Source organism: Enhydra lutris, unplaced genomic scaffold (assembly GCF_002288905.1).
Source record: "Enhydra lutris kenyoni isolate GAN:26980312 unplaced genomic scaffold, ASM228890v2 scaffoldscaffold3, whole genome shotgun sequence".
NCBI lineage: Eukaryota > Metazoa > Chordata > Mammalia > Carnivora > Mustelidae > Enhydra > Enhydra lutris.
Window position 1 is genome coordinate 71,607,108 of NW_019154087.1, and position 13,154 is coordinate 71,620,261.

Genomic DNA, 13,154 nt, shown 5'->3' on the forward strand with positions numbered 1-13,154 from the left:
CTGTGCATCTGCCCCCTGGATTGCCCCTCGTGGTCCTCCTGTTACTCAGCGTCTTCAGGGCTCCTGTAGGAGAAACTTACATGGTTTCACATTGTCATCACCATATTGTAACCTTCTGCAGAGCAAGTTCCTCACTTCCTGGTTGCCCAGCATCCAAAACTGGGCTCTGTGCCTGGCAGATTCTCGGCACACAGTACAGTAAGTTCAGTGAATTGACCCAAGGAGTCTTCGATGATGGGGCCAGTGTAGGGACTCCACAGAGAGGCGCTTGCAGTTGGATGGCCTTGAACCCGAAGTTGTACTAGAGGGGGTAGTGGTTAAAGATGGTCAGCAGTGTCACCTTTGGGTCCAAGCAAGGGACAAGGAGATCAGATCATTCCAGCCAGGAATGGAGGCAGAAATAGTCCAACTGTCCCCAGGAAGCAGACGACGATAAACAACCAGAGGAATATCCTATCAATGACCATGGCCACATACTTCCAGTCTTCCTTGACCTGCATGTGGAAATGAGCTCACTGTGACAGAGGCCAGGCCTTGGGAGAGGGGAAGTGTCCCACCCATGCACAGCCTCTGTAAGGATGACACTGGGGGCAGCTGTGGCCTCACCGAGACCTGGGGAACCTAAGGTGGTCTCAAGACCCAAACAAGCCTCTCCTAGTGATCCCTGCCCTATCTCACCCCTATTACGTGAGCCAGAGCCTTTCCATAGACTCTCAAATTTCAGATAAGGGAGGCCAGATGTTCTAGAACCACCAAAGGGCATGGACCTTCCCGGGGGGGGGGGGGGGGGGGGAGGTGCAGCGATTTAAACTCAACCCCCTGGCAGTTACAAAATGGCAGAGACTGTGCCCCCGCCACAGATCGCCTCTCCCTCACCCCACCCCCAATCCCCCACCCACTGCAGGAGGTGGAGCCACGGAGGTAGGTGAGGATAGGTGTGGCCCTGGGGAAGTCTGGGAGGGTCACAGGGGGCAGGGCTTTGTGGAATTTGGCCTCACCACCCAAGCAAGCAGGTGGGGTTATCTCCCTGCTCACCGGTGAGATAACCATTAATTTTTCCTAACCACTCAAAACGGCCACCCACAGGCCTTCCATCCTTCCCTAGGTTGGTAAGAAGAAGTCTGTGATCCCGAGCGGTACCTGCTGACCTACCTACTAACGATGGGCTTGACAGGGGCTGGGACGGGGAGCCCACCGGGTACAACCAAGGTTCCTCAGGCTTTGTGGGTGAATAGTGACTTCTACAAAATGCCCAGAGCCCACAAACGAATAGGATTGGGAGGAATCCATCAGGACAAAGGAGGAAGGCTGAGGATGCAGCAGGCTGACTTACTTCGTTTATCGTCTGGTGATATTCCCTTCGCCTCCCTCTGTCCCCTTCCCCCACCACCTATAGGGTGACTGTGCCAAGAATGGCACGGGGAATTTCAGCCTCTGAGATTCCTCCCTCTCTGGCTTGTTATTCCCCAGATAGCCTTAGCTGGGGTGTTCTTGGCTGCCGTTCTGCCACCTGCCAGCTAGACGTCTTTTATCACAGTTTAGTCCAGACTCCTGAGGGCCACAACAGAAGGAAATGAGCCCCCATGGAGGAGACTGGGTGGTCTAAACACCTTGGGACGAAGGACAGCCACCCAGAGGAAGAGCCCCTCTCCCGGCCCCAACTCACTGAAGAGTCAGCATCCTCAGATCGCAGGTGATCGGCGATATAACGCACACCTTCCAGCGCCTTCTGTATGCGAGGTGACAGCAGAAGCCCACCCTGCTGCCACCGGGCGTCTGCCTTGGGACCCAAAGCCCCTTGGTGCCGACCACCATGGCTGCAGAGGACACCCAGGCGGGGCAAGGACTGGGCTGCCCACACCCATCTGTCTTCCTCCTCCTCTTCCTCCTCCCTCTCATCCGCATCCACGTTGGTCTCCAGCCAGTGGTAAGAGGAGCCGGGCTTCAGATCTGGGGGGTGCTTGGGCTCCAAGGAGGGCAGGGGCTGGCTCATTAGCAGCCACCGGGGCACACAGCCCAGAAAGGCCACCCGCACCCAGTGGGGCATCATGTGGGTGCTGGGGGAGCGGTGGTGAACATTGAGGACAAAGACCGTGATGACAATGGAGAGCGTGACAAAGACCATGGTGAAGAGCAGATACTCGCCAATGAGCGGGATGACCAGGGAGGTGGAGGGGATGATGTCGGTGATGAGCAGGAGGAAGACGGTGAGCGAGAGCAGCACGGAGATGCAGAGCGTGATCTTCTCGCCGCAGTCCGAGGGCAGGTAGAAGACGAGCACGGTGAGGCAGGAGAGGAGCAGGCAGGGGATGATGAGGTTGATGGTGTAGAAGAGCGGCAGGCGCCGGATGACAAAGTAGTAGGTGACGTCGGGGTAGATCTCCGCACAGCAGTCGTACTTCTTGGTGTTGTAGGTGCCAGTGGCGTTGATGATGGCCCACTCTCCGCTCTCCCAGTAGTCCTTCAGGTCCACCGTCTGCTCCATCTGCTCCAGGTCGATCTTGGCCTTGTCGTAGGTCCAGGAGCCAAACTTCATCTTGCAGTTCTGCTGGTCGAAGGGGAAGAAGGTGACGTCGATGCTGCAGGAGCTCTTGTAGATGGCGGGGGGCACCCAGTGCACGGTGCCCGTGGAGAAGACGTGGGCCTTGGTCATGTGGGTCACCGCAAACTCCCCATCTGCACTGGGGAGAGGAGAGGAGCTGGGGGGCCCGGCTCAGCCCACCTGCCAGTGCCAGGCACCCGAATAACAAAGCCGGACCCGGCTCAGTTGTCGTGATCTGTGCAAGTGCGGGAGGCTCCCCCAGCACACCCACACTCAGAGCTACCTGCGTTGTCTTTCAAACACTATCGTTTTAATGACAAAAGCAGGAATTTTGAAGAATATAGGAAAAGAGCAAGAATTTTAGAAACAACCGCTATTAACATTCTGATATTATACATATATACGTCATCTATATTTGAGTGCCACACACATCATATATATAATTTTCTACATATTTATAAACACATGGGACAGATAGTCATATGGCCTGTTTGTGTTCACTTAATATTTTAGGGTGATTATTTCTATTTTCTCCCCACAGCAGATGGGGAGCAAGGCCCTCGTCTAGGGTCACATCTTTTCCCACCTGAGATCCTTAGCTCCTGGCTCAGAAGAGACCTAACACCTTTGCTGGTGAAGGAAGCAAGTTCCTCGACTCCATCTGTGTTCTGGGCATTTCTGCACCAGCCTCATCCGCTAGGGCCTCTACACGAGCTGTGGGGGATGGAATGTGAGGCACAGGCCTGCCCTTAAGGAACCACAAAGAACCACGAGGAAATGAGATGCAGCCCTTAACACCTATAACCCAAGGGGGTGGCGATAGCACCCCAAGGCAGTCCACCTGGGGTGGGGCGGGGCGGGGGTGGACATCCCTTCTGGCTGGAGTGAGCAGGCTCACCCTTAAAGTTGCCAGTGGGATGGGTGGAGAGATGGGGTGGAGAGCACACTAGTGGAGAAAAGGCAGGGAATAAGGAACAGAGGAGGGGAGAGACAAAACTCAGTGTGTGCTCAGGCTGGGGGTGGCAGGGGGAGGGGGCAGGGGCATAAGAAAGGGTGGTGGGAGATGACACTGTGGCATCATGGCGCTAGGCATCCAAGGGCCCACCAGGGCTCTGGGAGTACTGGAGGAACAGTGGCCATTTGCTGGGACTTCCTGAGAGCCTGATGGGATGGTGCTGTGGGCTCTGGGCCCTAGTGTTCAAGGAGCCTTCCTTCTCCCTCCAATTTCTTAAAGTCAAGGGAACCAGAGGAGTACACGGGAAGACAGACTTCTTTTCTATGGAGAAGTGCCAGATTAGGGATTGGAAAACGGGAAACTCGGAAGGTTGGAAACAGGAACTTTGACAAACAGGTACAAGTCAGGCCGAAGTTTAACCTTTTTTTTGGGTCACCACACAGAGCTACCACTAGATGGCGAAATGTGCCCCATTTGGAGGAAAGAAAGGTGCAATTTCCTTGATCCTCCTGTTTAACCTGGAGTGGAATGTCTGGATGAAGGAGACCCTTCTTTAAATGTCTGCAAGAATTTGGTTTGGACTTTTGTCCTAGCCAAAGAGTCTCCTGTTATTATCAAGGGACACTGGTCGAAGCTTTATTGACGGTCCAAACTTTAGGTTGTATCTGATGTTAGGACTTTGATCCGGACTTTCCTGCCAGGTGCAAAGGGAGCACAACTAGAAGGATCTTGGGTGCTGGCTCGGGGTTATGGCTCCACATAAAGATATGCAGGAAGGGGTCCGTGAGTCCAGTGACAGCCGCCAACACCAGGCACCTGAGCTAGACCTTCTGGTAATCCGTGCTGATCTGTGTGTTTATGGACGCAGCTCAGGAAAAAGGGCTTTGGGTCTGACCAGGACTGGGCGATATAAAGGAATCATTGTCATGACTTTCTCTGAAGACACCAAAACTCAAAAATGGATCTGTCCCCCTTTATTTTTTTGTTTCAAGATAGTTCTTCCTAATTCGGGTCAAATGAGTTAGAAAACCTAGACTGCATGTGTATCTTGGCAGCACAACTTCCAACAACATTGAAAATGCTATCTTGTGCTCACAGCTCCCAAAGGACTGGGGCTGGGGTGGAGGAGTTATGGACACACAGTTCATATCTTCCAAAATTCTTTGACCACACGACTGTTTTTCGTATCTATTCGTATCTCTGAGAATGGGTGCTCCTTAGAGCTCCACATTAGAAAACACCGTCAGACAAGCATAATGTCAAATACTTTTCAGGTTTTGCTTTCTAAGTGAAGAATTACCTGACACCAAACAGACAAATGAAAGACTAGGTCTCTATCTTTTTTTTTTTTTTTTAATTGTGTTGTTGGTGTTCACTGGGACTCTCTTTCGACTCCCCTGCCTTTTATCAGTGTCTCATCATTGTGCTCAAAAATGGCTCCTTTTTTGGTCCTGAATGCAAGGCAACTATAAATAATGTGAGTCTTACAAAATACCCACGCCAAGTGAGTTCGCCCCTTGAGGGTGCTCCCCGGGGATGCCGCTCACGGTTCCAACAATACCACCATCCTGCAAAACGCCCACCCTTCGGCATTGCTTTCACAGTCTACACCACCCGATTTTTCAAATACCATTTGGTGTGGGCAAATCCGTGTCCCATACACACAGCACCATGTGCTAATTTAGACTGGGTGCTCAGTAAGTTTTGGTGGACGAGTGTGAGAACAAAATGGAAGAAACTAAGGAATCAAGAGGAAAGGAGGAGGGGATAGGATGAGTGAGAAGATGAGTCGAGAAGGAGGCAAGGAAGCTGAGACACGAGGGGGGACCGCCCACGTCCAACCCAGCCAGGCTTCACGTTACCCGCCCCTCCCAGGAGCCTCCACCCGGCTTCCTACTTGTTGTAGAGGACAATGTCAGGGATCCAGATCATCTCCGAAGGGACCCGGAGGGATGTGATGTTGCCGAAGTCAGCCGGGTTCCAGTGCAGCTTGTAGTCGTTCCACTCCTATATGTGGGGAGGGAAGACCCATCACCTGGCACCGCCTGTCTTCGGGAGCACCCCCACACACACAAGGGCCTCCCCATACCCACAGAGGAGAAAGGGCCGTGAGGCCGGGACAGGGGTCGGAGCTGGGGATCGGGAGTCCAGCCTGGGATAACCAAGCCCGTTTTGCCCCAGCTCTGGTACTCAAAGTCCTGGGCACAACTGGACAGTAGGTCCCGCTAGTCCCGCCTCCAGTCCTCCTTCTGCCCCCCTAGTAGGATGATGCTGGAGAGCCACCTCACTCATTTGTAGGAACAACGTTTTTTTAATGCCTCACAGTTTACAAAGGATTTGTACACCCTCCATCTCAGAAGAGACTCCATGGGAGAGCTGGGGAGGGAATGCTGGGCAGGCCGAAGTATTTCCCCATTTGAACAGGTAAGGAAACTGAGGACCAGAGAAGTGAAAACACCCAGCCAGGATTATGTGGCTGAGACTGGGGAGTCCAGACCGGGAAGTCCACAGTGACTTATAAACTGCGTTCCAGAGCGCCCCCCCCCCCCGCCTTGGGAGACCCAGCAGGAAGGGGAGGCTCTGGGCCCCAGCCTTGGTTCCAGTAGCAGGTCCAAGCAAATTTCCTCCCCAAAACCAGGATAATATTATTCATTCTCTGAAATGTTCCTTCTCGGCATCATCACAAGTGGTGATCAATGTGGATTTGCCTACATATTTATTTAATGCTTCTTTAAGTTCTACCAGCCAGGGACAACAGCTGGTTCACTCTGGCTCCCTAGCACTAAGCCCTGGGGAAATGCTCAGGAAACGTGTAGCTCAGCAATGAAAACAATGCCTTCTCCCTCTAAAGTTGTCTGGTTCTAGCTCTGGGAGGGAGGGCTTCCCACCTCCCTTCTGGACTTGAAAGAAACAACCAACCCAACAGATAATGACCGGGGTTGCCCCACAAGGCTGTCTTTGCCTCCCAGGGCCTTTTCATAATTAAAATAATAGCTACTAGCATCTGTATACCTAGTTTTGTCATAGGCCCTTTAGATGGTTGTTTCCAATCTTCACAACAACCCTCTGGATAAGGATGAAGAGAGTGAAGTGTGGAGGGTACGCTGCTAATAAGTGGCAGCATCGGTACTTGAATCCTGGCCTCCCCGACTCTGAGCCTGCCCTCATTCCAGGGGCCATTTTGCTTTTGCACATCTTCACTAAATAGTGTCGTAATGCACCCTTGAATAGGATCCCACAATGGAAGGCTTTTCCCCTCCAAGGATAGTTGTGTGACGTTTATACAAAGCATCAACCTGGTAGGGGTCCAGGAAGGAGTGAAGGGAAATAGCATTTTCAGGAAGCAGATGCATGAAAGGAAGAGCACTGGTCTAGCTCAGTGGTGTGGTTCCCAAACTCCAAGCACCCAAGTCCCAGGTTCATAATTTTTGACAATATACCTGTGCTGTCTGTATCATCATGTACTCAGTTTTTTCCTTCAAATTTGCTCATGATTTTTAAGATCACCTGAATTTTGAAATTTTACATCAGGGACTTCACTAGAAAATCAAAAGCATTTGGAAATATCCACTAAAATATAAATGTAAGATGATTACAAAAGGATCAGCAAGGCAAGTAAAACCATCTCACGGAACATTGCTGTTGGTACCCAAACCAGGCTTGGGGAGACACTGGCCCAGCAGTGGTATTGATAGCTCACCTGTAGGGGAAGGCTTAGGTGTGCAGAGGAACCCAACTTGCAAAATAAGGAAGGTTTAAAAATTTGTAAAATTGTCAGGATTTCTCAGGACATTGACGAACAATTTTGAAAGGGATTGGGCCTCATTGTTGTATTCCCTTCCCCCCAAGTCCATCATCTCTCAAGGTTTCAGGCTTCAACCAACATTTGGAGGGCCTCTGTACCCATGGGTTATAGTAATTGGCAATTAGTTGCCAATGCAGGCAACGGAGGACACTATCCCCATTTAACAGATGAGGAACTAAGATTCTGATAGGCTGAATAACTTGCAGAACATCACAGGTTAGTCAGAGGGGCTGCTGGTTGGCTCTCACGCTCCTTCCTCAGCTCTCCATCCCAGCCCTTGAAGCCAGGGACACCAGCCCTGGGGGGTGGGCGGCAGGATAATAACCTATCCCAGAGCTGGTCCCTGCACTGCAGAACAGTGTGGCTTCCCAAGTCCCGTACCGCTCTGGGCCTCGATTTGCAAATCTGTAAAGATGAGCCGTGTGACCTCCTGGCAGCTGCAGGGTGAGCAGTGTCAGAGCGATGGACTCCATGACTCTCTCCTAAGATTTCAACTATAAACTCCATGGCCAGTATACAGCCCTGGGGTCATGCGAAGCAAGGCGTTCATTCAAAAGACTCAAAATAGTGATGCCAATCCCAGTTTCGATTGTCATGGGTTTCTGAGTGCCAGCCTCTGAGATAGGAGATGGTCAGTTTTCTAGTGGGGCAGGAAGAGGGAATAGCGGGGGGTCAAGGAGGCAGAGGGCTAGGTCCTCTTTCTCATTTTCTCCCACCTGTCTACACTTCTGGGCCTAGGGAGGGGCTGGGCAGAGCATGAAGAGGGTCAAGTGGAAAGGAATATATTCAGCCTCTAATAAAGCCTGTGCCCCCAAGTGCTGCCCCCGAGAATGGTACATCAAAAAGGGCCACACATTCTTTGCCAGGAGTGATGCTAGGCCAGTTTTCAGACCTTAAGAAACCAGCAGCTTCATTTCCTATCTCTTGGGACCCTTGCTCTGTGGTCTCTGAACTTCCAGGTGAGGCAACCAACTCCCCTGCTGGAGAAAGACCCTGAGTATGCCTGAAGAGGGTGAAGGGCCCAAGTGGGCCCAGCTTCCAGAACCTTCCAGAGCCTTCCAGACATCCCCACTAAGGAATGGACATAAGTGACACTATCTTAGACCCTCCAGAGCAGACCAGCCATGGGTTAAATAGCACCAAGTAACACCAGTAGTTGCCATGCAAAGCGGAAGAAACCGCTCGAACTCCTCACCATAAAACCATGAGATATGATAAACTGTCACTTTATGCCATTAAGTGTTGGGGTGGTTTGTTAAGCATCATAAACATGGAACACCCAGCATTCTCCTGCAGAAGGAGCCTGAGGTTCCGAGTTGAACACACCTGGGGCCCCCCTTTTCTAGCTGAAATGCACTCTGCTTCAGGCTTTCCTTAGCTATACAGTGGGCAGAATGAAACCTTCCCTGGGTTTTCAGTGACTACTCAGAATGAGCTGATCTGCAAACAATGGCCGGCATGCAGGAAACTCCTACCCCCAGGAAGGGGACGCCTAGGTTCTTGTAGGTAACCTTCTCAGGTGCCAGACTCAGAGTCTCAATGCACACCCCCTACCAGAAGCCATCTACAATCAGCCAGCTTTAGGAGCGTCCCAAGCGGCAACTCTCCCCTGAAACGTGAAACGTGAATTCAGAATCCCTCTGTTTGTGAGACAGTCCTGGGAAGGTCTGGGGTCCATGGGCTCCCACCCCGACTCTTGCCTCAACCAGGGAAGCGGTTCTCACCTGCTTTAGCCAGACGTTGGTGGTCATCATTTGGTTCTTCTCATCCTGCCCAGTGGAAAGAGTAAGAACAATAGAGTGATGGAGCCAGCCCCCCAAAACAGGGTGGAATGGGATGGGCTGATGCAGATCCCCTATGTCCCAGAAGGACCTCTCACATGACACCCCAAGCCTAGCCCAACCCTCCACCCCCTCCTGACACTGACATCCTTATAGATCCTTCAGGAGCACATGGGCCCCTTGGGTCCTCTGGGTTTGTGTTGAGTGGAACAAACAGGGCACCCAGACAACCCATTGCTGTGGATCAGCGCCCTCTCAGGAGGGTCTCCAGAGCTGGCACAGTGGGATGGAGAAGGGCTGGAGCTGGGAAGTGGGGGAGGAAGGACCCCAGGAAAGGGACCTGTGGTCTGGGGGCTGATCCCAAGGGGGAGAAGCATGGGGGACAGGCGCACCACATCGATGAGCTGGGCAATTGACAGCCCGAAGCGCACGATCACCACGTCCGAGGTGTTGGGGACCGGCCGTGCCCAGCGGTTGTAGCCCCTGAAGAGGTGTTTGAAGAGGCGGTCCTCAGCTTGGGTAGGGGAAGCTCGCTGTGCCGACCCTGTGGACGGGAAGGAAGACAGGGGTCTTCGGGAGTCCATGGTGGTGAGTGCCTGGGTCCCTCTCCCGTTGAATCAAAGCCACTCAATCTCAGTTTCCTCATCTGTAAAATGGGGATGCTATCCAGAACCTATCTATCTCTAAACACTGCTGAGAATTAAATATAACAGTGTCTAGTGGAGCTTAACCAAAGCAAGCAAGGCATGCTTGGAGCTCAAGAAATGGCACCTACTCTGTGACTGTTAGATAAGAAGGCAGGGGGAAAAGTGCTGGAGAGGGAGGCAGAGGAGTGGGGTGGACCTGACCTGGAGACAAGATGCAGCCTTGAACTAAGGAGCCCCAAGGGACAGCAGTATGGGGGAGACACCTGGTCCATGTGGGGTGAGCAGAGGGAGAAGGGTTTCACACGTCTCTGTGAGCCCTTCACTCCCATGCACTTGCCAACAAACTTCTGGCTAATGCTAACCACAAAATCCTCTGCCACTTCAGGCATCTCCCCCATTTTTGCTGAAGCTGGGGAGCTTCAAGGCGACATGCTCAGACCTGAGAATGCCCCGTCACCTTCCCGCTCTGCAGCGAGCTGCTTGGAAGTCCCCCGTGGCTTTGGCAGCTGCCATGAGGTCCCTGCCGGAGATTCCGCCATGCTGCCTTAGAGCCCCCAGGTGTGACATGATGTCCTAGTGACGACACCCACTCACCTGCCGGGATCAGATGGAGCCACCACAAACCGAGCTTTATCATGGACAGGACCGCAGAGTGGGAGGGGCCCATGGCTTCCGAGGACGAGGTCTGGCTTCCCTTGGACATTAGAAGGAGGGCAGGCAGGGCTGCGCTGGGGCTTGAGGCTCCGACCCGCTTCCCCAGGGAGAGTTCCCGGTGTTAACACGGCAGAGCTCCTGCTGGATTCCACATAGCCCCTCTCACTGTGGAACCTGAGCAAGCCAGGGAAAGGGTCTTAGGGTCCTGCCTCCTTGATACACACGTGCTTTTTTTCCTCACGCTTCATAGAGCTGAGAAAGGCGGGCAAACAGGCCTCCCAGGAGTAGAGGGCTTGGAGCTCACTGAGGAGCTAACATCTCCCTCTTCCTCTGGCCTGATCTGCTAGACAGAGGAAGGTGCAAGATGTGAATGGAGTCCCCATCGTTCTGGCCTGGGTGCGGGATCTCTAAAACGGAGATGATCGTACCACCGAGGGTGGTCAATGGAAGAATTCAGGTGCTGTTCACAGCAGCACAAATTTGAAAGCAGCCAAATGCCAATCAGCTGATGAACACGCACGTGACAGATGGCACGTTCATATGATGGATGCCCAGGTCATGAAAAGGAATATAGTGCTGACACCGGCTACGGTACGGACCAGCCTTGAAAACCTGCCAAGTGCAAGATGTCAGACGCACAAAAGCGACACATTGTGGGATTCGATGTGTATGAAATACCCAGAGTAGGTAAATCTGCGGGCTCAGAGGGCAGGTGAATGGTTGTTGGCGGCTAGGGGTGGGAGGGGATGGGGGAAGGGAGAAGAGGGAGTGATCGCTAATGGTAGAGGGTTTCTGTTTTGGTGGGGGGGGCGGGGGGGATCAAAATGTTCTGCCGTGATGTAGCGGTGTTGGTTGGACAACTCAGCAAACATACTAAAACTCACCAAAACGTACATTTTTCAAAGGACAACGTTTATGGTAATGTGAACTGTCTCTCAAAAGAGCGGTTATTAACAAGATAAATAGACACCGTCTGGATTAGTAAAATAAATAAATAAATAAACGGCCAAGTCTCTTTAGACTTTAGGGACAACGATGAAGGCCAGAACATGGATAGGTAGGGTTCCAGTGGCAAGAAGGACAGTGACGTGGAAGATGGGAGGGGAGTGTTGAATGTTCCGTAGCAGGGAGAGCTGGAGAAAAGGGTGGTGCCCTCATGAATGGGATCAGTGCCCTTACGAAAGAGATCCCAGAGTACTCCCTCTCCCCTTCCACCGTGTGAGGATGCGGCAAGAAATCATCGTCTATGAACCAGGAAGCAGGCTCCTATCAGACACCAAATCTACCAGCACCTTGGACTTGGACGTTCCAGCCTCCAAAACTGTAAGAATAAATGTCTGTTGTTTACAAGCCCCCCAGTCTGTGGTGCTTTTGTTACAGCAGGCCCCATGGACTAAGACAACCAAATTGCTCTTTTCCTATCTTTTGTTCTGTGTATATACAGATCACCTGTGTTATCTCCGGGTACAGAAATTAGAGGCAATTTTTCCTCTTCCTCTTTTTTAAAAAATTTTATTTATTTATTTGTCAGAGAGAGAGAGAGAGCACAAGCAGGGGGAGCAGCAGGCAGAGAGAGAAGCAGGCTCCCTGCAGAGCAGGGAGCCCCATCTGGGACTCGATCCCAGGACCCTCAGATCATGACCTGAGCTGCAGGCAGATGCTTAACCGACTGAACCACCCTGACGTCCCAAATTTTCTTCTTTTTCATACATCACTGTATTTTCCAAATCTCCTACCATATGTGTCCACTGGGTGTTTTATGTGCCCTCCCTGTATCTCATGGTGGGGGGTGGGGGAAGCAACTGTCATCCCCAAAGTATGTGTAGATTTAAGACTCCATTTCTCTAGCACTGGGTGTTGTATGTAAGTGATGAATCACTGAATTCTACCCCAAAAGCCATTATTGCACTGTTAACTAGCTAAAATTTAAATTAAAAAAAAAATTTTAAAGACTCCATTCCTCCAACTGAGTGGAGCGCAAGTCATCAAAATCATCTGTGAAAAATGTGGAAGCAACCCACATGTCCATCCGTGGACGGATGGATAAATGAATGTGTTATATACATATAGTGAAGTATTATTTAGCTTAAAAAGTGAAAAAAAAATTCTGACACATCCATTCCGTAGAGGACATGGATGAAACTTGAAGACATTATGCTAGGTGAAAGAAGCCAAACACCAAAGGACAAATCTTGTGTGATTCACTTATTTGATTACTGGAGTAGTCAAACTGATAGATCCAGGATAGTGGCTGCCAGAGGCTGGGAAGAGGCAGGGAGGAGAGCTAGTGTTTAATGGGGGCAGAGTTTCAGGCGGGGAAGATGCAAAGCTCTGGAGACAGATGATGGTTGCACAGCAAAGGGAATGTTCTCAATGTCACTGAACTGTGTACTTAAAAATAGTTAAAACAGGAGCGCCTGGGTGGCTCAGTCATTAAGCATCCTTCTTCAGTTCGGGTCGGGTCGTGGTCCCAGGGTCTTGGGATTAAGCCCTGAATAGGGCTTCCTGCTCTCCGCGGGAAGCCTGCTTCTCCCTCTCCCACTCCCCCTGCTTGTGTTCCCTCTCTCACTGTGTGTGTCTCTGTCTGTTAAATAAATAAAATCTTTTTAAAAATAGTTAAAACAGTAATTATACATATTTTGCCACAGTAAAAAAATACTTGGGGAAGAAAAACAGGTAATAAATATTCAAAACTCATCCCAAAAAAGAGTGAGCTGTGTTCATGGGAATCACCTCAGGGCTGAGACAAAACAGAGAACAGGAAACAGAT

At 51.4% G+C, this 13,154-nt stretch overlaps 1 protein-coding gene across 2 annotated transcripts; it reads right to left on the minus strand.

Moving 5' to 3' along the window:
* Positions 1–368: 368 nt before the first annotated feature.
* On the minus strand, positions 369–10,397 carry LOC111156171 (cholinergic receptor nicotinic alpha 2 subunit). Of its 2 annotated transcripts, XM_022516879.1 has the most exons (6): positions 10,325–10,397; positions 9,476–9,627; positions 9,027–9,071; positions 5,395–5,504; positions 1,667–2,681; positions 369–494 (listed from the first exon to the last, which is right to left on the minus strand). In XM_022516879.1, the coding sequence occupies exons 1-6, from the start codon at positions 10,395–10,397 to the stop codon at positions 369–371; spliced, it is 1,521 nt and encodes a 506-aa protein (XP_022372587.1). The 2 variants fall into 2 exon arrangements, with proteins under 2 accessions (XP_022372587.1, XP_022372597.1); XM_022516889.1 differs by lacking the exon at positions 10,325–10,397 and having other exon boundaries at positions 9,521–9,598.
* Positions 10,398–13,154: the final 2,757 nt, after the last annotated feature.